General features: G+C 39.8%; 1 protein-coding gene across 1 annotated transcript in view; it reads left to right on the top strand.

Moving 5' to 3' along the window:
* The first annotated feature begins 6,084 nt into the window (after positions 1-6,084).
* Positions 6,085-23,669, top strand: part of LOC140515395 (protein regulator of cytokinesis 1-like) — a 38,577-nt gene continuing 20,992 nt past the window's right edge. Inside the window, exons 1-3 of the mRNA XM_072626068.1 lie at positions 6,085-6,501; positions 14,387-14,498; positions 14,735-14,857. Coding sequence (XP_072482169.1) covers positions 6,488-6,501; positions 14,387-14,498; positions 14,735-14,857 — 249 coding nt within the window. The 5' untranslated portion in view covers positions 6,085-6,487. The remainder of the gene's footprint in view (positions 6,502-14,386; positions 14,499-14,734; positions 14,858-23,669) is intronic.

The following is a 23,669-nucleotide window of genomic DNA, read 5'->3' as shown; positions in this document are numbered from 1 at the left end:
TTAAAACTGTGGATATGAATAGGATGACTTGACCCATAAAATGGAAATGGATAGCAGAATGGATTAGAAGCCAGAATCCAATAATATGCTGTGTAAAAGAGACACATTTGGAACAGAAAGACACATGCAGAGTTAAAATAAAGGGCTTGGAAGATGTCGGAGTAGAAAGATGCATATACACATAGCTCCGAACCCACAACCCATAGAACATCGGTAAAAAGGAACTCACGGCGAATTCTGGAGTAGTAGAGGCCACAGCACAGTGGAGCAAAGGAGATTTCTATTCCAGAAGGACCTGCAAACCTCTTGCAAAATGTCCGTTGTGCTGCGGACGCGGAGCCCAGCCCAGCCCTGCCGCAGCCGCCGCACTGAGAGGAACAGATCTGAGTGGGCTTCAGGAACGGGATCTCCAGCAGCAGCGCGGGTCCCTCCGCCCACAGGTGACAGGGATTGGTGAGAGGGTCTCTTTGGTGGGTCGAGAGGGGAGTAGGGTGCCCCCATGAATGGGGCCCCCTCGGGAGGCAGTAGCTGACGCGGTGGCAGACCGGGGCTCCCCAAGCAGGCGGGGGCCTGGATCCATTGTTGAAGGTCTCTGCATAAACCCCCTGAGGGAACTGAGCCCGAGAGGCGGCCCTGCCCTGACCTGAGCATCTGAACTTAATATCACACTGAATAGCAGCCCCACTCCTGTGGAAGCCCTGAGACTGGGAAGCAGCATTAGAATCTCAGACCCCAAGCTCTGGCTGGGAGGAACAGGAGGCGAGGTGGGTGTGAGGAGAATATTCAGAAGTCAAGTCACTGGCTGGGAAGATGCCCAGGAAAGGGAAAAGAAATAAGACTGTAGAGGGTTACTTTCTTGGTGAACAGGCATCTCCTCCCTTCCCTTCTGATGTGGAAGAACAATGCTTACCATCAGGCAAAGACATAGAAGTCAAGGCCTCTGTATCCCAAACATCCAGACTAAATATTCTGTGGGCTCAAGCCATGGAAGAGCTCAAAAAGGATTTTGAAAATCAACTTAGAGAGGTGGAGGAAAAGCTGGGAAGAGAAATGAGAGATATGCAGTCAAAGCATGAACAGCAGGTCAGCACCCTGCTAAAGGAGACCCAAAGAAATGCTGAAGAAAATAACACCTTGAAAAATAGGCTAACTCAATTGGCAAAAGAGGTTCAAAAAGCCAACGAGGAGAAGAATGCTTTCAAAAGCAGAATTGGCCAAATGGAAAAGGAGATTCAAAAGCTCACTGAAGAAAATAGTTCTTTCAAAATTAGAATGGAACAGATGGAGGCTAATGACTTTATGAGAAACCAAGAAATCACAAAACAAAACCAAAAGAATGAAAAAATGGAAGATAATGTGAAATATCTCATTGGAAAAACAACTGACCTGGAAAATAGATCCAAGAGAGACAATTTAAAAATTATTGGCCTACCTGAAAGCCTTGATCAAAAAAAGAGCCTAGACATCATCTTTCATGAAATTATCAACGAAAACTGCCCTGAGAGTTTAGAACCAGAGGGCAAAATAAATATTCAAGGAATCCACAGAACACCGCCTGAAAGAGATCCAAAAAGAGAAACTCCTAGGAACATTGTGGCCAAATTCCAGAGTTCCCAGGTCAAGGAGAAAATATTGCAAGCAGCTAGAAAGAAACAATTCAAGTATTATGGAAATACAATCAGGATAACACAAGATCTAGCAGCTTCTACATTAAGGGATTGAAGGGCATGGAATAGGATATTCCAGAAGTCAAAGGAACTAGGACTAAAACCAAGAATCACCTACCCAGCAAAACTGAGTATAACACTTCAGGGGAAAAAATGGTCTTTCAATGAAATTGGGGACTTTCAAGCATTCTTGATGAAAAGACCAGAGCTGAAAAGAAAATTTGACTTTCAAACACAAGAATGAAGAGAAGCATGAAAAGGTGAACAGCAAAGAGAAGTCATAAAGGACTTACTAAAGTTGAACTGTTTACATTCCTACATGGAAAGACAATATTTGTAACTCTTGAAACTTTTCAGTATCTGGGTACTGGGTGGGATTACACATGCACACATGCACCCACACACAGACAGAGTGCACAGAGTGAATTGAAGAAGATGGGATCATATCTTAAAAAAATGAAATCAAGCAGTGAGAGAGAAATATATTGGGAGGAGAAAGGGAGAAATGGAATGGGGCAAATTATCTCTCATAAAAGAGGCAAGCAAAACACTTATTAGTGGAAGGATAAAGAGGGGAGGTGAGAGAAAAACATGAAGTTTACTCACTAAAGGAAGGAATAAAATGCACGCTCATTTTGGTATGAAAACCTATCTTACAATACAGGAAAGTGGGGGATAAGGGGATAAGCAGGGTGGGGGGGATGATGGAAGGGAGGGCATGGGGAGGAGGGAGCAATTTGAGGTCGACACTCATGGGGAGGGACAGGATCAAAAGAGAATAGAAGTAATGGGGGACAGGATAGGATGGAGGGAAATATAGTCAGTCTTATACAACACAACTATTATGGAAGTCATTTGCAAAACTACACAGATTTGGCCTATATTGAATTGCTTGCCTTCCAAAGGGAAGGGGTGGGGAGGAAGGGAGGAAGAGAAGTTGGAACTCAGAGTGTTAGCATCAACTGTCGAGTAATGTTCTTGCCACTAGGAAATAAGAAATACAGGTAAAGGGGTATAGAAAGTTATCTGGCCCTACAGGACAAAAGAGAAGATGGAGACAAGGGCAGAGAGGGATGATAGAAGAGAGAGCAGATTGGTGATAGGGGCAATTAGAATGCTCGGTGTTTGGGGGGGGAGGGGACAAAAGGTGAGAAAATTTGGAACCCAAAATTTTGTTAAAATGAGTGTTAAAAGTTAAAGAAATAAATTTAAAAAAACCTATATCCTTTCAAATAGCCTATTGTAAGTTGTCCTTTTGGAGATGTAGTGATATAGACATAGCTGCCAAATTTTGGGTGATGCTGAAATATGTTATCCAGGTTCTTTTTTGATTGTGGCTTGAGATAGTACAATGATTATTAGATTCTTTTCCTCATTGACTTGTTTGCCAAGTCAGTATTTTCTTATATGAAATAAATTCACTTCTCAAAAAAAAAATCAGAGAATTGAAAGTGAGAAGAATTTTTCAGTGTATACTTAGTGCCATACAAAAGTGAGGGATATCCAGTTTGGAAATATACAAGTATAGATTATCAGAAAGATGAATCTTGGGGGAAGGGAAGGATGAATCAATAGTAATCATGGGCTGGACAAATATCTATTAAAAATCAGTCATTATCCTCTCTGACTCCATGTTCACCAAGCAACTTCCTGTTAATTCATTTAAGTTTTAAATATACTGATACCAGAAGTGGAGTATTCTATATAACCAAACATGAATATTCTGACTTATTCACTAGGTACACCCTTATAATAAAGTAAAAACTGGTTTCCTAAAAAAAAAAATAAAGGGCTTGAGCAGAATTTATTTTACTTGAGCTGAAGTAACTTTAAGAGGCAGGAGTAGCAATCATGATCTCAGACAAAGCAAAAACGGAACTAATTAAAAGAGATAAGTGGGGTAACTATATTTTTTCTAAAAGATACCATAGACAATGAGGTAATGTCAAAATTTTTAAGGGCAGATCTCTCCGATAAAGGCTTTATTTCCCAAATGTATAGGGAACTGAGTCAGATTTATAAAACTAAGAGCCACTCTCCAATTGATAAATTGGATATGAACAGGTAGTTTTCAGAAGAAGAAATCAAAGTTATCTACAGTCATGTGAAAAGGTGCTCTGAATCACTATTGATTAGAGAAATGAAAATTAAAACGCCTTTGAAGTACCACCTCCCACCTGTCAGAAACAACAAGAGCTGGAGGGATTGAAGGAAAATAGGTATATTAATGAATTGCTGGTGGAATAGTGAACTGATCCAACCATTTTGGAGAACAATTTGGAACTATATCCAAAGGGCCAAGAAACTGTGCATACCCTTTGATCCAGCAACACCACTTCTAGGTCTGTATCCCAAAGATATCAAAGAAAAAGGAAAAGGACCTTTATGTACAAAAACTATGTAAATTCTTTTTGTGTTGGCAAATAATTTAACATTGAAGAGATGATCATTTATTGGGGAATGGCTGAGCAAGTTGTGGCATATGATTGTGATGGAGTTCTATTGTTTTCTAAGAAATGATGAGAGGATGGTTTCAGAAAAAAAACAAAAACAAAAACATGGCAAAACCCATATGAACTGATACGAAGTGAGGTGAGAAGAATTGGGAGATCATTGTGCGCAGTAGCAGTAATGTTGCAATGATGATCATCTATGAAAGACTTGGCTATATGTTCAATACGATGATCCAAGGGACTCAAGATAAATTCCAAAGGACTTATGATAAAAAAAAAAATTCTATCCATTTCCAGAGAGAGAACGCATAGACTCTGCTAAATGGGGCATAATTTTTTTCCTTCCTTCCTTCCTTCCTTCCTTCCTTCCTTCCTTCCTTCCTTCCTTCCTTCCTTCCTTCCTTCCTTCCTTCTATGATATGGCCAATGTGGAAATATGTTTAGCATGATTTAACATTTGATATATTATTTGCTTTGTCAGTGAGTTGGGAAAGGGTGGGAGGGAGAGAATATGGAACTCAGAAATTAAAAAGAAAAGAATGCTAAAAATAATAATCAAAAAAAAGCATCTGCTATATGCCAGACACTGTGGTAAGCTCTGGCAAAACAAAGAAAAGGAGGGGGAGCCAGTCCTTGTTATCAAGGAACTAACTCACATTTTAGTGGGGGAGACAATTTGCAAACACAAATAAGTAGAAACAAGACATGTATGTATGTATGTATGTATGCATGTATGTATGTCTGTATACACACACACATTATATATATCATACAGGATCAATTATAAGTAATTTCAGAAAGAAAGCAGTAAAATTAAGGAAGATTGAAAGAATCATGCGAAAGTCAGGAGTTTTTGCAAAATCTGAAATGAAAGACCCTTTCAGAGTCATTTCCCAGTTCTCTCTTGGTTTGAGGTTGTGGGAGTTGGGGTATGAAGTGGGATGATGTGGTGAGGGAGTGAATATTTATATAGCACTTTGAAGATTACAAAATGTTGAATAAGCATGAACTCATTTAATTCTCACATCAACCCTGGGAGATAGGTAATATGATTATCCCCATTTTACAGATGAAACTGAGACAGCCACGTCACATAGCTTTGAAATGAGTATGGCCTTATTTGAACCCAGATCTTCCTGACTCCAGGCCCAGAGCTCTATCCACTTGCTACCTAGCTGTCTCAAGATATGGATCTTGAGGGAAGTATTTTGCCATAATACATTCTATGATTTCTCTCTGACCTCAAAGGTCAGTATCTGTCCATTCCATTCTGTTCTCTTTAAAAAACATTAGTGTTATTTTGATTTCCTTTGATAAGTGCAAATGCATCTGACTACCTTGATTGTAAATGATTATTCACTTCTATAAATCTTCCTTATTTACTGATGGTTAAAATGCCCCTGAAGCTGTGTGAGGTCCATCTTGTGGTTATTTTCCTGATCTGTCTTCAAATTTCTTTATCTATAGCATGAATTTCTCTGAGGCACAGAAATCTTAGCCTATTTTTTCAGTTTATCAACGTCCTTCCTAAAAAGTGGTACCCTGACCAGAAAACCCAACTCTGCCGCTTTCTACCTAGGTGATTTTTAATAGATTGAGTTGAATTCCCAGTGCTTGGAACACAGTAAGCCTTCAAAAAGACTCATTCCTTCGTTCCTTCATTCACCCGTTCCGCATCCGTAGCCTCCCTGACCTCTCTCAGGTAAAGCACTTCTGGAAAGAGTGCTTTGGTAAGAATACTTAATTTTGCTTCCGTTTCCATCAGACCTGCGTTTCTTGGGGTGGGTTACTTCTTCAGCTGGACAACCGCTTTCCTTTCACGTAGATTCTCAGCGTTCTTTGGGTGACGCTTCCTCTGAGTGACGCTTCCTCTGAGTGATTTTTCTCGATTTGGTCTTTCCCCTTAGAGCCCGCCCCCAAATTCCCGAAGCCTCTCGCCACGCCCTCTGCGGAAGGGGCGGGGCGCGCCAGTTTCAGGGAGGCTCCGCCCCGCTGGGAGGTTTGAACTTTGAACCAGAGCGTGGCTCTTCCCTAACGGCTTCAGCGAGAGCGTCGTGACTGGAGGCTCGCGCTGTCATGGTCGGTTTTCAGGAAACTTTGTCAGTTAGGGCCGGACAAACTTTTTAGGGAATTTTGCCGAGAATTAGGGCCCGTTCAGGGAGTGGATGGGCTTTCGTGGAAGCTTTGCCAGGAATCGAGGCTGCGTTAGGGACTAGGTCAGCGGGGCTTCAGGAAACTTTGTCGGGAGCTGGCGTTGACCAGACGGGCGTGAAGCGAGATATCCAGGACCAGACGGAGCTGGACTGGAACTGGCGGGGACACGTGCTTAGCTTCGCTGGAGTAGAGCCTGGGCCCTAAACAGCAGCCATGAGGAAAAGCAGGTGAGGTCCAAAGTGGAGCCTTAGGGGCGGCGTCCCGGAATGGCGCCATCTTGGCCCAAGGGCCTGGGGAGGGCGCGAGGAGCTCTGATGGAGAGGGGCTTTGAGAGAAACCTGAAATAAGCTAGCCTTTAGCACAGGGCCTGGCTCCTGGTAAGCACTTAGGAAATGCTTGTCGGTTGAATGAAGGGGACTTGCTTCTCTTCAGTTCCATCTGCTCCATCCTTGGCTTTCGGGAACAGATTTCTACGTTGTGTGAGGGGGAAAGGTGCGGAGCGGTGGCGGGCCGGTGAGCACGAGGGTGCCAGAGCTTCATGGAAGAGGGTACCCCTTGGCTTTTGGGGAACAGGCAGGACTTCAGTAGGCATGAAGGAGGAGGGTTTTCTAATCGGGGAATTTTGAAGGAGGGAGAGTGAGGGAATTGGGAGATAATGACCTCCTTGAGAGTAGTCTTCCCTTTCTGTCCCTAGAGTTTAGCACAGTGCTTGGCACAAAGGTGGTGCTTCATAAGTGTTCGTTAACTGAACGTGGTTTGTGAAGAAGGTCGTACGCTGGAACCACATGGTCTGTGATTACTTAGCTATGGGGTACTAAGAATGACTTTGGAGAAGAGAAATAATGGAATGAGGCCTGTGCTTGGAAGGGGTCCCAGAGACTTCTGTCTATTCTAAAGCAAAACTCCGCTATCATGTTCCTGAAAAGAGATGATTAGACTTCTCCTTGAAGATCCCTACTGGCAGAGAGCTCACTGCTGTTTCCTGAATTAGCCCGTCCCATCATTGTATAAATTTAATTGTGAACTAGACTCAGTTTTTCTGTAGCTTCTCTGTGAGGCTAAGTAAAGCAGATTAATCTCTCTGACAGCCCTTAAGATATTTGAGTGTAATGGTCTATGAATATTATCCAGGCCAATATCTCTAGTTTTTTGTGTTTTTTTTCTAATCTCTCATATGTCATTGATTGAAGCCCCATTCCCTTTTTGACTGATAAGTTAATACATGCATATCCAGAAAGACAATACATTTTTAGGATGGATCAGTCAGTACTGTGGTGTGATTTGACCAATGTTTAGCTCATATTAGTCAACTGATAAATTCTTGTTGATTAAATACAATGCATCTGTTGCTTTCCTTGTTTTGGAACCTAATGTAGTGCTCCCAGACCCCCACGTTTTTTTTTTCCCTTCCTGTCATCAGGAGTTAAGTCAACAAACATTTGTTAAGTGCTTACTGTGTGCTAGGCTAATTGCTTATATAGGCGTATTTGTCTGAAATTGTGTTTCTGCTTCTGTTTGTGGTAGTGGAGACTTGACTTCTTTGACACGTGAGGATATTCTCAAACATCAAATTTTGTCTTGCCACCTTCCAATCCGACTTTACCAATCATGTTAAAACTTGAGGGGTTCTCTTTATTGCCTTCTCTTCTGAGAGGTGAAATTCTCAATGTAAGTCAAGAATTTCAGATGCTTGGGTTCAACAAACATGAAGGGTGGCAACCCAAACCTTGTCTATTGCACTGTAGTTGCAATGACCTTATATTAATGATCAGAGGATCATTAGTGTCAGGAAGATGTGTGCTCACCACAGGTGTTCAACATTGTTGTGGAGGTGATCCAACTGCAGATAGATTTCATCTAAAAAGGAGGATTTCCTAGAGATGATGAGGTCCAGATGCTCCTGTTTGCTGATGACGTGCTGGTTGCATTAAGCCTCTGAACACTGCAGGTGTTCAGTCTGCTGATCGAGATCCATCATAACCCCAAAAATTTTTGGCCTAATCATGAACACAGGAAAAATGAAATCGATGAAAAATGTTGATTGCCCGGAGTATGATAACTGGACAAATTGTAGAACTGTTCATCAGTTTATAGATCTTGAAAAAAAAAAATGACAAATGGACACTGAGTTGGGCCTAGAGTTGAACAGTATAAGAATGCCTTTGAGAAATTTCAGAGTTCTTTGAATGACCCAAAATTATCCCTGAAACTAAGACCTATCTTTTTAATATGTACAAGTCATCTCCCAGGGTTTTTATTAGCTATGGAGCATGGTACACTAGTTTCTGAAGAAATGAAAATTATTATCAATACTGTATAAGGAAAATGGAGAGATCCATGGTACATATGAATAGGCTGCATCATACCTGAAACAGGAAATAGTAGGCCTTAAGACAGACCTTTTATTCTTGACTTTACCTGCCCCAAAATGGCAAATCTGGAAATATTTCTTAATATTTTAGAGAAACTGAAAGGGAGGTTTTTAATATGCATCCAGAGTTGTTTCTCTGGATCCTGTTCTTCCTTACTTTCAATTTTATTAAATTCTCCTTTGATTTTCAGGATTTCCAGTTTAGTGTTTAATTGGAGATTTTCAATTTATTCTTTTTCTAGTTTATTTTAGTTGCATGCCAGATTCATTGATCTACACTTTCTCTATCTTATTGATGTAAGTAATTAGAGATATGAATTTTCCCTTAAGTACTGCTTTGACTGCATTCTATAAATTTTGATATGTTGTCTCATTGTTGTCATTTTCTTTAATGAAACTATTGATTGTACTATAATTTGTTCTTTGACCAATTTTTTTTAAGATTAGATCATTTAGTTTCCAATTAATTTTTAATCTCTTTCCATTGCCTATTATTGAATGTAATTTTATTGAATTATAATCTGAAAAGGATATGTTTACTAGATCATGTTCTTCCAACCTCTGCATAGTGGTCTTTTTTTTTTTGTCATATAATCATTTCAACCCCATCTTTCAGATGCCTTGCAATTAATCTAGTAGCAGTGTGTAAGACAGATGAGGATAAGGAGATTTAAGAAGCTGTTATGATAGTTCATGTAAGATGGTCTTAACTGTCAGAATGAAAAGGAAAGCACAGCCTCAGGAAATATTTTAGAGTTCAGATTAACAGCTTATGGTGTTTGATTGCTTGAATGTAGGGAATAAGGAAGTGAATGGAAATTCACATTTAAGTAGGTCCACCAAATTTTAGTGCAGTTTATCTTAAAACTGCACTTAGACTTGAGACATCCTGTATATTGTGCTATGGCAGGCAATCATATGGTCTTTCTGTCTTAGGTGACTGAGAGTGGGGAAGTCAGGAGAAAGAACCAGATTTTGGAGTAAGATGATTAGTTAGATTTTAGATACATAGATTTTTGAAATGCTTGTGGGATATGCAGGTAAGAAATACCAAATTTAAGTGCTTACTATCTCTCCCCTGGATAGCTGTTTGCTGAGAATCTTGCAGGTGGAATTAATCCTTCAGATAGAAGGAAGTTCCTTCCAATTAAAATGTTGTAATACTTTGAAGAAATGTGGATCTGGAGTTTGGGGATGAGGTCTTAGTGAGAAATTATAGTGAGAGTGGATTATATCAAAAAATAGAAGAGGCTATGCATGTAGACTTGATCAATGTCTACAATGTTAAGGGGGATAAGAGCACGAGGAATGAAGAGTTGGGATAATTTAGTGGCAGGTAAAAGAAAGTAGAAGAAAATATTAAGAAGATTGGAGCTGTCAGTAATGCCACACATTAGAGTCAGAAGGATGCGGTCCTGAGACAAGGCCACTGGATTTTTTAAAAAGAGTTCATTTTTGTTGTTTCCAAAACGTCCTCTCCTCATCTCAGCCCTCAGCCAGCCAAGATATACATTGTAACAGAGAATAAAAAAGAAAAAAAATGTTCAGCTAAACCAACCAAGTCTGATAGTAGCGTATACAATATTCCTATACCCATGGTCTCCAAAGGAAAGAGGTGAATTATCTCAGTCCTTCTCCAGAAGTCATTGGACTTTGAATTAGTGTCAAAGGAGTTTTTTTTTTAATGCCAAGGAGACATGAGAATGTTTATAACTGGGAGAGACTAAAGATGCAAGAAAAATTGTCATAAATTGAAGAGGGTATTAGGGGAGGTGAATGAAGAAACTATCAAAGGTATAGGTGGAAGGGGAAGCCACTTCTCTAAGATAAGAGAGAATGTACAAAGATACTGATGAGTTCTGAGGAGGATAGTTGAGGGATTCAGCTTAGATGACCTTGATTTCAAGTAGAGATCATCTATGTCATTATATAGGAATAAAAATTCATGCAAACTTTACTGAGTATATAAGAACAAAAATGAGAAATGAAAACTCGAGTAGCTTTGCTAGTAAACTTCCAGAGAGAGTAGTAACATAGCACTTCTGTGCTAAAGACTGTCAAATCTGATATAGCATGCTATTTGTTATCTTTCCTACCCTACTCTATTCCAGTGACTTTCAGAAGGGTCCATAGATCAATTCTTGTCATTTTACAAACTGTATGAAGGCCTTTTTTTGGGTCAAAGTTGGGTGCCCAACTTGCTTGAAATCAGAGTGATGGTGCTAGAAAGAACCTTCAGAGCCACCTCATGGTGACCTCATTTTTTTGGATGAGGATACTGAGCTCTGGATAAGTTGTCATTGATGATACTCTTCCAGTTACATGCTTCTTTATGCACATGCCAAAAGGTCTCTTGAAGTTGGGATTTTTTTTAACTTTGAAAATTGTGTATGTTGGCAGATTGTACCTAGTGACTCATACTCTCAGAAATCTTTCTTTAGAATGCAAATGTGCAAATACATTAAGTATACATAATTAAAATATGCATTGATCATATTGGGGATATTTTTACTCACAAACAAGCATGCATGTCATTTTTCACCAAAATAATTAGCTCAGTCAATTAACTACCTTCCTTTAGCCACTTGGCTTTAACAGTTCCTAATAAAACATGCATTACCTAGTCAGGCAAAGAAGACACATGCGCAGAAAGGATATGAATAGGTCTGAAATTTATGAGTGCAAAAAAAATACACCTGAGCAGGACAGAAATTGAGCCTGCTACTTATAGTGAAAGTACCTTCACGGAAGATAAGATAGGGTACCTTTCCAAAGTTTGGTGGGACTCTTCTTGCTGAGGTGCATTAGAGCCCCTGGTTAGAGAGAAAAAGAGAGGCAATTTCTGGATTTCTCAGCCCTCAGAAAAAGTGAGAGAGCCTGGGGGGAGGGAGTGCAGGGGGAAGTGGGGAAAAGTACAAGTGTTTTCTGATCTCTTCTCTAAGCCAAAGGGGGGAAATTAATGATGTTGGTTTTTTTCCCAAACAAGAAGACCCTCAGGAGAGAACAAAATTCTACCTCTGCCTTTTAGCATACATATTTTTAAAATTTAGGACATATGTATTTTTTTTCAAATCGCACAGTATAACTATCACCACATTTCTTAGTTTCTTTGGGTTTTGAATTTTCCCTACCCCCCTTACATTCTATCACTATCCTAGGAAATCTTGCACCCTCACCCAGCAGAGACCTTTATTGTAATAGAGAAGTATAGTTAAGCAAAATAAGCCAATACATTTTCTGTCTGGCAACATGTTCTTTCTGTACTTATAGTCTATAACTTTTCTGCTGAGAAGGGGAGACATATTTTATGATTGATCTTCTGGGGTCAGAAATGGACACCATATTAGTCAGAGTTCTTAAGTCTTTTGGTGTTTTTTTTTCCTTTACACTTTTGTAGTTTTAGTGGGGGTTATTCTTTTAGTTCTGCTTATTTTGCTTTCTATCACTTCATACAAGTATAACACCTGTTTCACCAAGGTCTTCCATGAAGGGTATAAATCGATACTGTATCTTTAAGGGCCAAATGGAATAATAACAGGTGAGAGAAGGCAAATTTGTGTTGAAAGTTGGAAAATTACAGTTGTGTCATTCAGAGGTTCTTACTGATTGAGTTAGTGAGAAAATATGTTTCCTCATTGATTTATGATAGAAACTGGAGAAGACAGAGAGAAAGAACATGAGAAACTTTCTTCAGAACCATCTCAACTGTTAGATTATAAAGAAAGATAAGTAGAATTCTTTGAAGAGACTGAGAAATTGGCTGCTGATGGTGCAGTCTACAAATAATACTTCCTGTTAGGCCTAAAAGAGAATTGAAAAAAAAGATTAACATAGTTTATTTTCAAGAGAGACTGAGTTTAACTCTAATCTTGAGGAGAAATATGAACAAGATCTTTGAGAGACTTTCAGTATCTGGAGTGAACTGAAGGGTGAAATTATGTTTTTAGAAGTGATTTGCTATAATAGTGATGATTTGAGGAGACTATAGCTGTGACAATGAAAATATTATAAATACTAAATCTTTGTTTTATTAGTGATTTAGTTTGTAACAAGTTATATGTTCAGTAATTTTAATATTTACTATGTTAAGTGATGGAGATTAAGACGCTTAATATAGAGAGAGGTATGAATGACTACTCTCGGGAAAAGAAACTGCTTTAGTTTAATGAACTAGTGATTTGAGTTACCTGATTAATGAGAAAGGGCTTGCAGTTTATTAATTAGAAAAAATCTAGTCATATACCTGTATTTCTTTAGGATTTTGTAGGATAAAATTAAATGTGGGAATGTGTTAAGTGGTAGGCTAAGGTATGTGCCATGCACATGAGTGTGGTTGTCTTCTTTAACATTCTTTAGTCTCTCTGTATTCTTCTGACATTTCTTATGGCATAATAATATTTCATTCCATTCACATACTGCAATTTGTGTAATCATTCCCCAACTGCTGGGTATCCACTTTGTTTCCATTTTTTTTCCCATCATAAAAAAATGCTGCTATCAATGTTTATATACATACACACATAAAATATTTGTAGCAGCAGTATAGATAGACAGACAGAACATTTCCCTCTCGTTGGGGTAGACGTCCATTAATGGTATCCCTAGGCCGCAGGGTACAGATAGTTTTATGATCTTCCTAATAACATCCAGATTGTTAGATAACTATACAAAAGCTGATTATAACACAAATGAGAATCCATAGAAAAGATTATAGAGTGCTTCAGAAACTATTCTGATTTACTGTTGGGTGGAAGGGGTGGAGAAGGATGGCACAGGGAGATTACCTGGAGGAACCTATAACAAAGAATTTTTTTTTTTTAAAAAGGAAAATCAGCTCAAGAAAATCAGTTAATATAGCAATAGTATCTGATAGTAGGTGCACTTTTCCTTAATAGTCATCTAATACTTTTGCAAAAGAAAACAAAAAACAAAAAAGATGAAGTCTCTTCTGGGGCCAAGCTGTCATTAAAGTTATACAACATTCTTTTTGTGTTTTTTTGGGCTCACATTACTGTCATTGTACATATTGTTTGCTTTTTTGAAATAACAATTCCAAATTGCTTTCCAAAACTGTTGGGCGAAATCAGAGCTCCAATAGCAACAAAGACAGCAACAGTGTATTAAAGTGCCTTTCGTTTGTATTTCCAGCTTTTGTCATCTTTGCCACTTTGCTGGGCGTAAAGTGAAACCTCAGAGTTTTCTTGATGTACATGTCTCTTTTTAGTGATGTGGAACAATCTTTCAAATGGCTATTAGTATTTGTGCTTCTTTTGAGAACTGTTAGTTTACATCCTTTGACCACTTAATCTCTTTAGGACTATGACTTGGTGGGCAAGTCATATACCTTCTCCAAGCCTCAGTTACCTCATCTATAAAAAGAGGAAAATAATGTCTGCCATGCCACTTCATAGGGTCATTGTGAGGATCTGATGAGAAATTTGCATATTAAGTGCTTTGAAAAGTTTAAAGACCCCCTCAAGGGCAGCTATCATTTTGGATAAAGGGGACTGTGTAGTATGGACATTTCCTTTTCTTCTTTTATCGAGTCATTATTACCATAAGAACATCCTGGAGGCTGGATTGTAGGTGGAGAAGTAAATTACTCCTGTGATCAGAATGACTTGATTTCCATGAGTTGATGTGATGCTTTTTATTTTTTTGGCCTTATAAATATTGCCTCCAGTCTTGACAACACTGGTTGATCTGACAGGTTCATTTCCTTTAATCTTTTTTCTACTTAGTGAAGTATTGATAGAGGACTCAACAACCTGTTTCCATAAAGCTTTCGGCCAACTTCAAGAAATCTGGGATTCAGTCGGGGTTCCAGAGGATCAACGGCTTAAGCGTGTCCAAGTGAGTGCAACTGTGATCTTCTTTGTGGCCTCAGGGCTTTGACTTCACATCTGCTGACACCGGATGTATACTGCCATTTTGACTTTTGTGAAGTTGTTAGCATTGACATCATAGACTTTGTCTGTGGTTAAGGATCGTCTCTTCTTGAAATACTATGGAGTTATTTTTCCCCCTTATTTCCCTCAAACCACTGATCACTTTTTACTGTTCTATTGACCGATTCTCTTTTGCTGTAGAGACTGCTGGATGTGATAGTTGCAGAGGAAAAAAGCATGAAGGAAAGGCACCTAAGAAGAATTGATTATTATCGAAAAGAGCAGGACACTCTGATCAAAGAACTAAAACTGGAACCATTTCTAGTAAGTTTTTTTTTTTTGGCAAAGCAGTCAGGGTTAAGTGACTTGCCCAGGGTCACACAGCTAGTAAGCGTCAAGCATCTAAGGTTGGATTTTAGCTCGGGTCCTCCTGACTCCAGGGCCTGTGCTGTATCCACCGTACCACCTAGATACCCCTTATACTAAATACAGTATCTAAAGATTTAGTTATCAATTTAGTTATCAATGATGCTGAGGATCAAGACTAGGCCATCCCTGAATCTAAAACTGTAGCTCTACCTGACCTTCTGAACTTCAGGTCCACTTTTCCATCTGCTTGCAAGACATAGCCATTTCAGAAATCTGGCCATTACTTGAAATTCAGTATGTGAAGAACTGAAGTTTTCCCTCCTAAACTTATTCCTTTTTAATCTGGTAACAAGACCACTATCACCTCTCTCCTGCTCAACATCCAAACCTTGGCTGCCTTTGTTTATTCTCTTGTGCATCACATATAATCATATAACAAAGCACTCTACCACCTCTCCCATCTTTTTCCTTTCCTTCCTACCTCCATAATGCTGGTTCAGGGTCTGGACTTGTTGTATTTCTCTTAGTTTCCAATGCTTCCCTTTTCTATTCAATACTACACACCAGTTTTAGTCCTCTTCCCAAAGCATAGCTCTAGACATAGGGGCAGCTAGGTGGTGCAGTGGATAAAGCACCAGTGCAGGAGTCAGGAGGACCTGAGTTCAAGTCTCACCTCAGACACTTGACACTCATTAGCTGTGTGACCACATCACTTAACCCCAATTGCCTCACCCTGGGTCATCTCCAGTCATCCTGATGAATATCTGGTCACTGGATTCAGATGGCTCTGGAGGAGAAGTGAGGCTGGTGACGACCTGCACAGCCTTCACTCACTCAAAACAAAGTCAAGTGCAAGTCATGTCATTATCTCTCTGATGGCATGGTCTTTTTTGGCAATGAAGAACGAACACACACACACACACACACACACACAGCTCTAAATATGTTACTCCCCTGCTTAAAAAAACTTTTTCAACCTTTTACCAAAAGTCTAAGTGTTTTAGTGTGGTGTTCAAAGCTTTCAGCTGATATGCCCCTTTCCAATCTTGTATCTTACCATTCCGCTTCACGCACCCTATATTTCAATCAAAGTTACTTGCCTTTACATATTTTGTATTCTTTTCCCCACTCTGTTTCTTTGCTCAGGCTCCTTTTCCATCTATTATGTCCTCATATCTGTCTACTTCCTCTCCTTGTCATTCAATGCCCTCTGCTAGAAAGCTCTTCCTGATTTTTGCCCCCCATCTCTCTTTTTTGTTCCTATAGCATTTGGTTTGAACTTAGTTAACAACTAAGACAAAACATGATAAATGAGTATTTTTTGAACATGTCTTATCTTTCCAATTTGATTAGAAGCTAGGGAAGGGCCCTTTGTATCCCTCTAGGATTCCAGCTGAGTGAATGACTATTGAGGTGAAAGACAGAGTCAGAGCTCCTTGGGGAAGATGATTCTTTGGCTGGTGAAGGGTGATGCTTCCCTTTGATATGACAGGACACTAGAAAAAAGTCTGCTTCACAGTTTTTTTATGGTTCATGATATGCTGAAAACCTCCAATTGGGAGTGATGCAGGATTGTCAGAGAACTAAAACAATTACATTATTATACTATGAAGATGCTATAATATATATATGATATGGATATACTATGGTAATACAAGCATAAATAATACAGATCCTATGATAATACAAATAAATTAGATTAAGCTAGGTACCACCAGTATACAAAATCTCAAGTTGAGAACCTGAGGCTTTGCTGTATTCAGTTCCAAAGCAGCCCAGATCAGGTATCAATTGGTTGAAGAACACAACAAAGACCAGTACCAGGAGACAAGAAGTTAAATTTTGGGGGGATGGGGTCTAGTCGTGTGATTTCATTGGTGTAGGGAGCAACCAATGAGGAAACTCCTTGTATTGACAGATTGTCTGTTCTATATTGTTCCGAGAACATAACAAGCGACTTGCCAAGATTACATAGTTATTAAGTGTTTGAGATAGGATTTGAACTCAGGTCTTCTTGACTTTTTAATTCCATCACTCTGTCCACTAGGAAGGAAGGAAATAAGCATTTATTAAGGGCCTGCTATGTTTCAGTCACTGTGCTAAGTGCTATATAATATATATATATATATGTATATATAATATACAATATATATTACATATATCATAATATACATAATATATAATATGATGTATGTATATATCAAATATATAAAATATTTGATCCTCACAAGAAGCTTGGGAGGTGAGTGCCATTATTATACACATTTTAAAGTTGAGGAAACTGAGGCACGCAGAGGTTTTAGTGACTTGCCCAGGTCCACAAAGCTAGTGTCTGAGGTTGAACTTGAGGCTTCCTGACTTCAGACCCAACTCTTTGTCATGTTCCCTCTACAAATTAGAATCCAAACATAAAACTAAAATGAGGTGGAGCTATAATAATGAAAAGTACAGACTAAATAACACAAAGGGATAAGGAAGTCTGATCATGTACTTGAAATGCTCCCTGCCCTTCTCACTAGGAGGAGTTAAGTTATGTCAGGGTACATACGTGAGTTTCACCTGGAAGTTAGCACCAGATCCTGATTACTATTGCCTGACCTAGAGGCAATTAATTAATATCCTTGACTTGGATCCCTGTTTTTTCTTGTTTTCTTAAGTGTTAGAAGTGGTATAATTGTGGAAAAGGCTGACTCAGATTGTTGTTCTTGTGTTTGTCCTTCGTTGCCGAAGAAGACCGTGCCAGCAGAGAAATGATGATGTCACTTGCACTTGACTTTGTTTTGAGGGAGGGAGGGCTGTGCAGGTCACCAGCCTCACTTCTCCTCCAGAGCCATCTGAATCTGGTGACCAGACATTTATCAGAGTGACTGGAGATGGCCCAGGATGTAATGGGAGACCTTGGCCTAAAGGGGCCAAGGTCTATTCGGGTACTCACTTAGGATGAGGTAACCCCATTCAGTGAATAGGCCTGTTTAAGTAGTAATCAGGGGATGACCCCTTTAATGAGGCAAAGGAAAATAACTACATCAGGCTGGGAGGAAATCATGACTCTGATTGTATGGACATTGGAGTCTATTATCCCTGTCAGCTGTCATCTGGTGTCACTCCTCCCCTTCTCAGCTAAACCTGAAAAAGCCATCTATAGCATATAGGACCTAGATTTGCTTTCTTCTCATTCTCTTCTAAACCTGATGCATTCTTACTCCTGACCTCATCATTCAGTTGGAACTACTCTGCCTAGAGTTACCGATGAACTCTTAATTGTCAAATGGCCTTTTCTCAATCCTCATCCGTCTTGACATCTCTGCAGCCTTTAACATTGTCAGTCACTTCCTGGATACTCTTTCCTCTCTGCATTTTCCTGACAGTAAGAGTTTTCTCTTACCTATCTGGCTGTTCCTTCTCACTCTGCTGAACATTTCTTTGTGTCTTACCTATTAATTGGGTGTCCTCCAAGATCTGTCCTTGGCTCTCTCATCTCTTCTCTCTACATTGTCTCACTTGGTCATCTCAGCAGCTCTAATGGGTTCAATTACCATCCATAACATCTAATTGTCTAATTTTAACATCCCTCTTGATCTCTCCAGTCTTGCATCATCATCTGCCTATTGGACATCTTAAACTCAATATATCTAAAACAGAACTCATCATTTTTCTTTCCAAACTTATTTCTCTTTTACACTTCCCCATTGCTGTCAAGGGTACCAGCATTCTCCCAGTCACTCAGTCATGCAACTTTGGTGTCATCAGTTGCCAAATATCACTTCAGTTTCCACAATATCTCTTATGTATGACTCCATTATGCCCCTTTTCACTCACAAAATTACCTTCCTACTTTAAACCCCATCACTTTTTACTGAAAAACCTGCAATAGCCTTCTTTTTAAAATTTATTTATTTATTTTAAGTTTTCAGCATTCACTTCCATAAGATTTTGAGTTCTAAATTTTTTCCCCCTCTTTCCTCTTCCCACCTCCCAATAGAGCATGCAATCTGATATGGGCTCTACATATACATTCATATTAAACATATGTTCACATATTTCATGTTGTAAAGAAGAATTAGAAGCAATGGGAGGAACCACGAAAAGAACAAACAAACAAAAACGAGAGCAAGTAGTATGTTTCGATCTACATTCAGATTCCATAGTTCTTTCTCTGGATGTGGATGAAATTTTGTCTCATGAGTCCTTTGGAAATGTTTTAGGTCCTTGCCTTGCTCTGAAGGACTAATTCTATCAAAAACAGTTCTTGCGCACTGTAGCTACTACTGTGTTCAATGTTCTCCTGGTTCTGCTCACTTCACTCAGCATCAGTTCATATAAGTCTTTCCAGGTTTTTCTGAAGTCTTTCTGTTCATCCTTTCTTATAGTACAGTAGTATTCCATTACATTCATATATCACAACTTGTCCAGTCATTCTCCCATTTATGGGCATTCCCTCAATTTCCAGTTCTTGGCCACCATAAAAAGAACTGCTATAAATATTTTTGTACATGTGGGTCCTTTTCCCATTTTTATGATCTCTTTGGGATACAGCCCCAGAAGTGGTATTCCTGAATCAAAGGGTATGCCCATTTTTAGAGCTCTTTGTGCATAGTTACAAATTGCTCTCCAGAATGGTTGATCAGCTCACAGCTCCACCAACAATGAATTAGTGTTCCAACTCTCCCACATCTTCTCCAGCATTTATCATCTTCTTGTTTTGTCATGTTATCCAGTGTGATAGGTGTGAGGTGGTACCTCAGAATTGGAATTCTAGTTGATCTTTCTTCCTCAAGGCTTTCCCTGTTCTAGTTCATCCTTCACACAGTTACCAAAGCATTTTTTCTAAAGCATAGGTCTGAACCCTTCCCCTACTCAGTAAATTCCAGTGGCTCCCTATTAGCTCTAGGATCATATGTAAGTTGCTCTGTTTGGCATTTAGATTTCTTCATAAACTGGTTCTTTCCTCCCTTTAAAATCTTATATGTTACTCTCCTCTACGTATCCTTTGGGCTCAACATACTGGCTTACTTGCTATTCATAACATCTTGTGCTCTGTCTCCTTTGCACTCCATGTCTAGAATGCTCTCCCTCCTCATGTTTGTCTTCATAACTTCCTTCAAGACTCAGCTCAAACTCAACAATTCTCTGCTAGACCTGCCTCAGACAAGTCCCTTGGTAGTTTAGGTTTAATATTGGAACAAAAGGAGCCAATTGTATATAATTCAACAGTTAAAATATGAAGATTTACTTTGTCATAGCAAGAGAAGGATGGGCATTGAACACACCTCAAATTGATTGGGCAGAGAGAAGCTGTCTTATCTGAGGTGTTTTTCAGGGTCCACCAAACAACAGAGCTCTTATAACTCTTAGCAGTTGCTTTGTACATAGGTGACCAGTAATCTAGGCAGCTAGGTGTCTCAGTGGATAGAGCACTGGACCTGGAGTTAAGAAGATTTGAGTTCAAATCTGGCCTCAGACACTCACTAGCTGTGTGTCCCTGGGCAACTCACTTAACCTCTAATTTACCTCAGTTCCTCATCTATAAAATGATCTGGAAAAGGAAATGGCAAACCATAACAGTATCTTTGGCTAGAAAATCCCATATGGGGCCATGAAGAGTCAGACCTGACTGAACAACAACAAACCAGGAAATTATATTAACACCCTGACCCTTTATTTCCCTAAGCCAACCAAGTCTTGAGGATGGTCTCAACCCTTTTTAAAGAAGGGGTAGGGGTTGGGACATTGCTCTGATTTCCACTCCTTGGTGGAAAGGTTTTTAAGGTCTTCTTTAGGACCTTCTACCACCAGACTAAGAGTTTTACTGGTTAAAACCCTGACCTTTGATATTCAAGAATCCTGAGAGAGGTGGCACTAAAGAAGGAAAGGGAAAAAACCACCAAAGCAAACAATGTATCTGGTACCTGAAGGAGTGACTGGATTTTGGAGTGTCCCAGGAGAATCTGGGGACTAAACAATCAAGTCCATGTGATAGGTGATACCATTGTAAATTTGTGACTGTAATCAGAGGTAAAACCAGAAAGTTCAGTACTACAGCAAAGATATTTTTACAGTCATTCATTTTCATCACAGAATTACCCTACACCATCACCCACTTAGTGTTCCATGACCCAACTGTAGTAGTCTCTCTACCCCTGGAAGCACTACTGGGGAGGTAGGAGGAAGATACAAAATCTTCAACCCATTAGAGGCCTCTGAGAAATGGCTCCTCTTCTTTTGGCCTGGTTGGTTAAATAGTTTCACCTCCCAACAACACCCGCCTTTGGTCTTTAAGCCCTCCTTGGGGAAGAATGCTCATTAGGTATTGTACTAGAGTAATGAAGTCGGTTTTATATTCCAGTAAATAGGGAGCTCCAGGGGGCCTGCTTCCAGTGGTACATGCCACTATCCCCTCTTGTGGCATCGGGCTGTCCTTGCTCAAGGGCTGGGCCTGCATCTATTGCTACTCAGTCAGAGTCAGCTGCTGTGTTCGGTGCTAAGACAGGGCAGCTGCTGCGATGACGGCCTGAGTTCTTCTGGCCCATGCTGGGACAAAGTACTGCTCCAGGCTTTGCGCTGCTGGGATCTGACTGTACAGGTTGACTCCTATGTAGAGGTTTTGTGAGTCTGCTCTTCTTTTCTGCTCAGCTGAAGCACAACAGATTCTGTGGCTACTGTTCCTGGGGTCTCTTTGCTATCTTACATTAAGTTAGATATTGTGTGCCAATCTGCTTCTCCTAGCTAATCGATGAGGTTGGGGACTGCAACACTGGGTAGCAGGGGCCCTTTTTTGGAAGGGAGGGGAGGGGCAAGGGAAGAGAAGGAAGAGGAAGGAGGGAGGGGGGAGGGAGACAGAGAATTTTTTTTAAACTACTGCAAGGTGACTTGCCATGAGTTGACAGGAGTACAACTGGCATATGATGTGTACACATAAGCAATTCCAGAAATGTCTCAGGGTATCCTTTCAAGTGCTTCCCCCAATGGCTTGTGCTAAAGACTCCCAAAGTCCATGAGGAACAATTCCTGTTGGTCACTCGAATTTGTTGTTGTTGACCAGTTGTGTATAACTCTCTGTGATCCCGTGGGTCATACCAACCATGGGACTTTCTTGGGAAAGATACTAGAATGGTTGGCTCTTTCCTTCTTCAGTGGATTAAAACAAATAGAGATGAAGTGACTTTCCCAGGGTCATATCTAATATATATCTGAGGTCAGATTTGAGCTCAGGTCTTTCCGACTCCAGGCCCAATGCTCTGTCCACTGAGCCATCTAGCTGCCTGTCCCATTATCTTTCCATGTCTCACTTTTATCTTGGACTTGTAAAGAAGACGTTCAAATCTAAGTGAAAAATATTGTAGTTATTTTTTTCAATGTCATCCTATTGTATTTGTTAAGCTCTTTTTGAATTCTGATTTTATCATCCAATGTATTTTCTCTCCTTTCCTTCATGACATCTGCAATTTTGACAAGCATACCTCCTATGTTTTTCTCAAGATTATTAATAAAAGTTTTGCACGTTACAAGGTTGTGTTCCCTCCGAGTATTTCAGGGTAGTGCAGAGTAGGTTCTGAGAATCATTCCCTTGCTCTAGTCAGTGCTCTCTGGGTATCCCAGGATGATCTCCTCTTCAGCCTTCCTGTCAGTGCTCTCTCCCCTTTTAACCTCCTTTCTGATCAGTTTCCCTCCTTCCTCAATCACCACACCAACCAGGCCTGACCTTTGGGCCTGCTATTCACGGTGATTGTGAACCTGAGTGTTTTTATCCCCATCCCCTTCCCAACTGTGGGGCAGATTTCACACCAATTCACTGAACAGAAATCATGAATTCCAGTTCTTTTAGTTAGATGGCCATGACTGGACCTTGCTATCTGTTTTGTCTGTATATTCTCTAGACACTTGGACATGTTTTTACTTTATTCCCCTCTCCCCCAATTGCATGTTAAAACAATTTTTAGCTTTTATTTTATTCTAATTTATTTATTTATTTTTAGGTTTCAACATTCATTTCAACAAGATTTTGAGTTCTAAATTTTATCCCCATTTCTCTCCTACACCTACCCCAAGACAGCATGCATTCTGATTATCCCTTCCCCCATTTGCCCTCCCCTCTATCACACCCATCTCTTCTCTTATCCCCATCTCCTCTATTTTCTTGGAGGGCAAGACAGATTTCAATACCCCATTGCCTGTATATCTGATTTGCCAGTTGCATGTAAAAAAATTTTCAACATTCATTTATGAAACTTTGGGTTTTAACTTCTCTCCCTTCCTCCCTCCCTATTCATCCCCACTGAGAAGGCAAACAATTCAATATATGTTATACATGTGTAGTTATGCAAAAGACTTCCATACAAGGCATATTGTGAAAGACTAACTATATTTCTCTTCATCCTTTTGGGCCCCTCATTTACTCTATTCTCTTTTTTGACCCAATCCTTCCTCAAAAGTATTTACTTCTAATTATGCCCTCCTCCCATTTTCCCTCCATTCTATCATCCCTCCACCCCCACTTATCTCCTTCTCCCCTACTTTCCTGTAGTGTAAGGTAGAGTTACATAGCAAGTTGAGGATGCATGTTATTCTCTCCTTAAACCAGATGCAATGAGAGTAAGGTTCATTTTTTTCCCTCTCACCTCCCCTCTCTTCACTCCCCTTGAAAAAGCCTTTTCTTGCCTCTTTATAGGAGAGATAATTTGCACCATTCTGTTTCTCCCTTTCTCCTCCCAATGTATTCCTCTCTCACCCCTTAATTCTGTTTTTTAGGTATCATCCCTTCCTATTC

Source organism: Notamacropus eugenii, chromosome X (assembly GCF_028372415.1).
Source record: "Notamacropus eugenii isolate mMacEug1 chromosome X, mMacEug1.pri_v2, whole genome shotgun sequence".
Lineage (NCBI taxonomy): Eukaryota > Metazoa > Chordata > Mammalia > Diprotodontia > Macropodidae > Notamacropus > Notamacropus eugenii.
The sequence above is the reverse complement of the archived record's forward strand: the minus strand, read 5'-3'. Positions and strand labels throughout refer to the sequence as shown.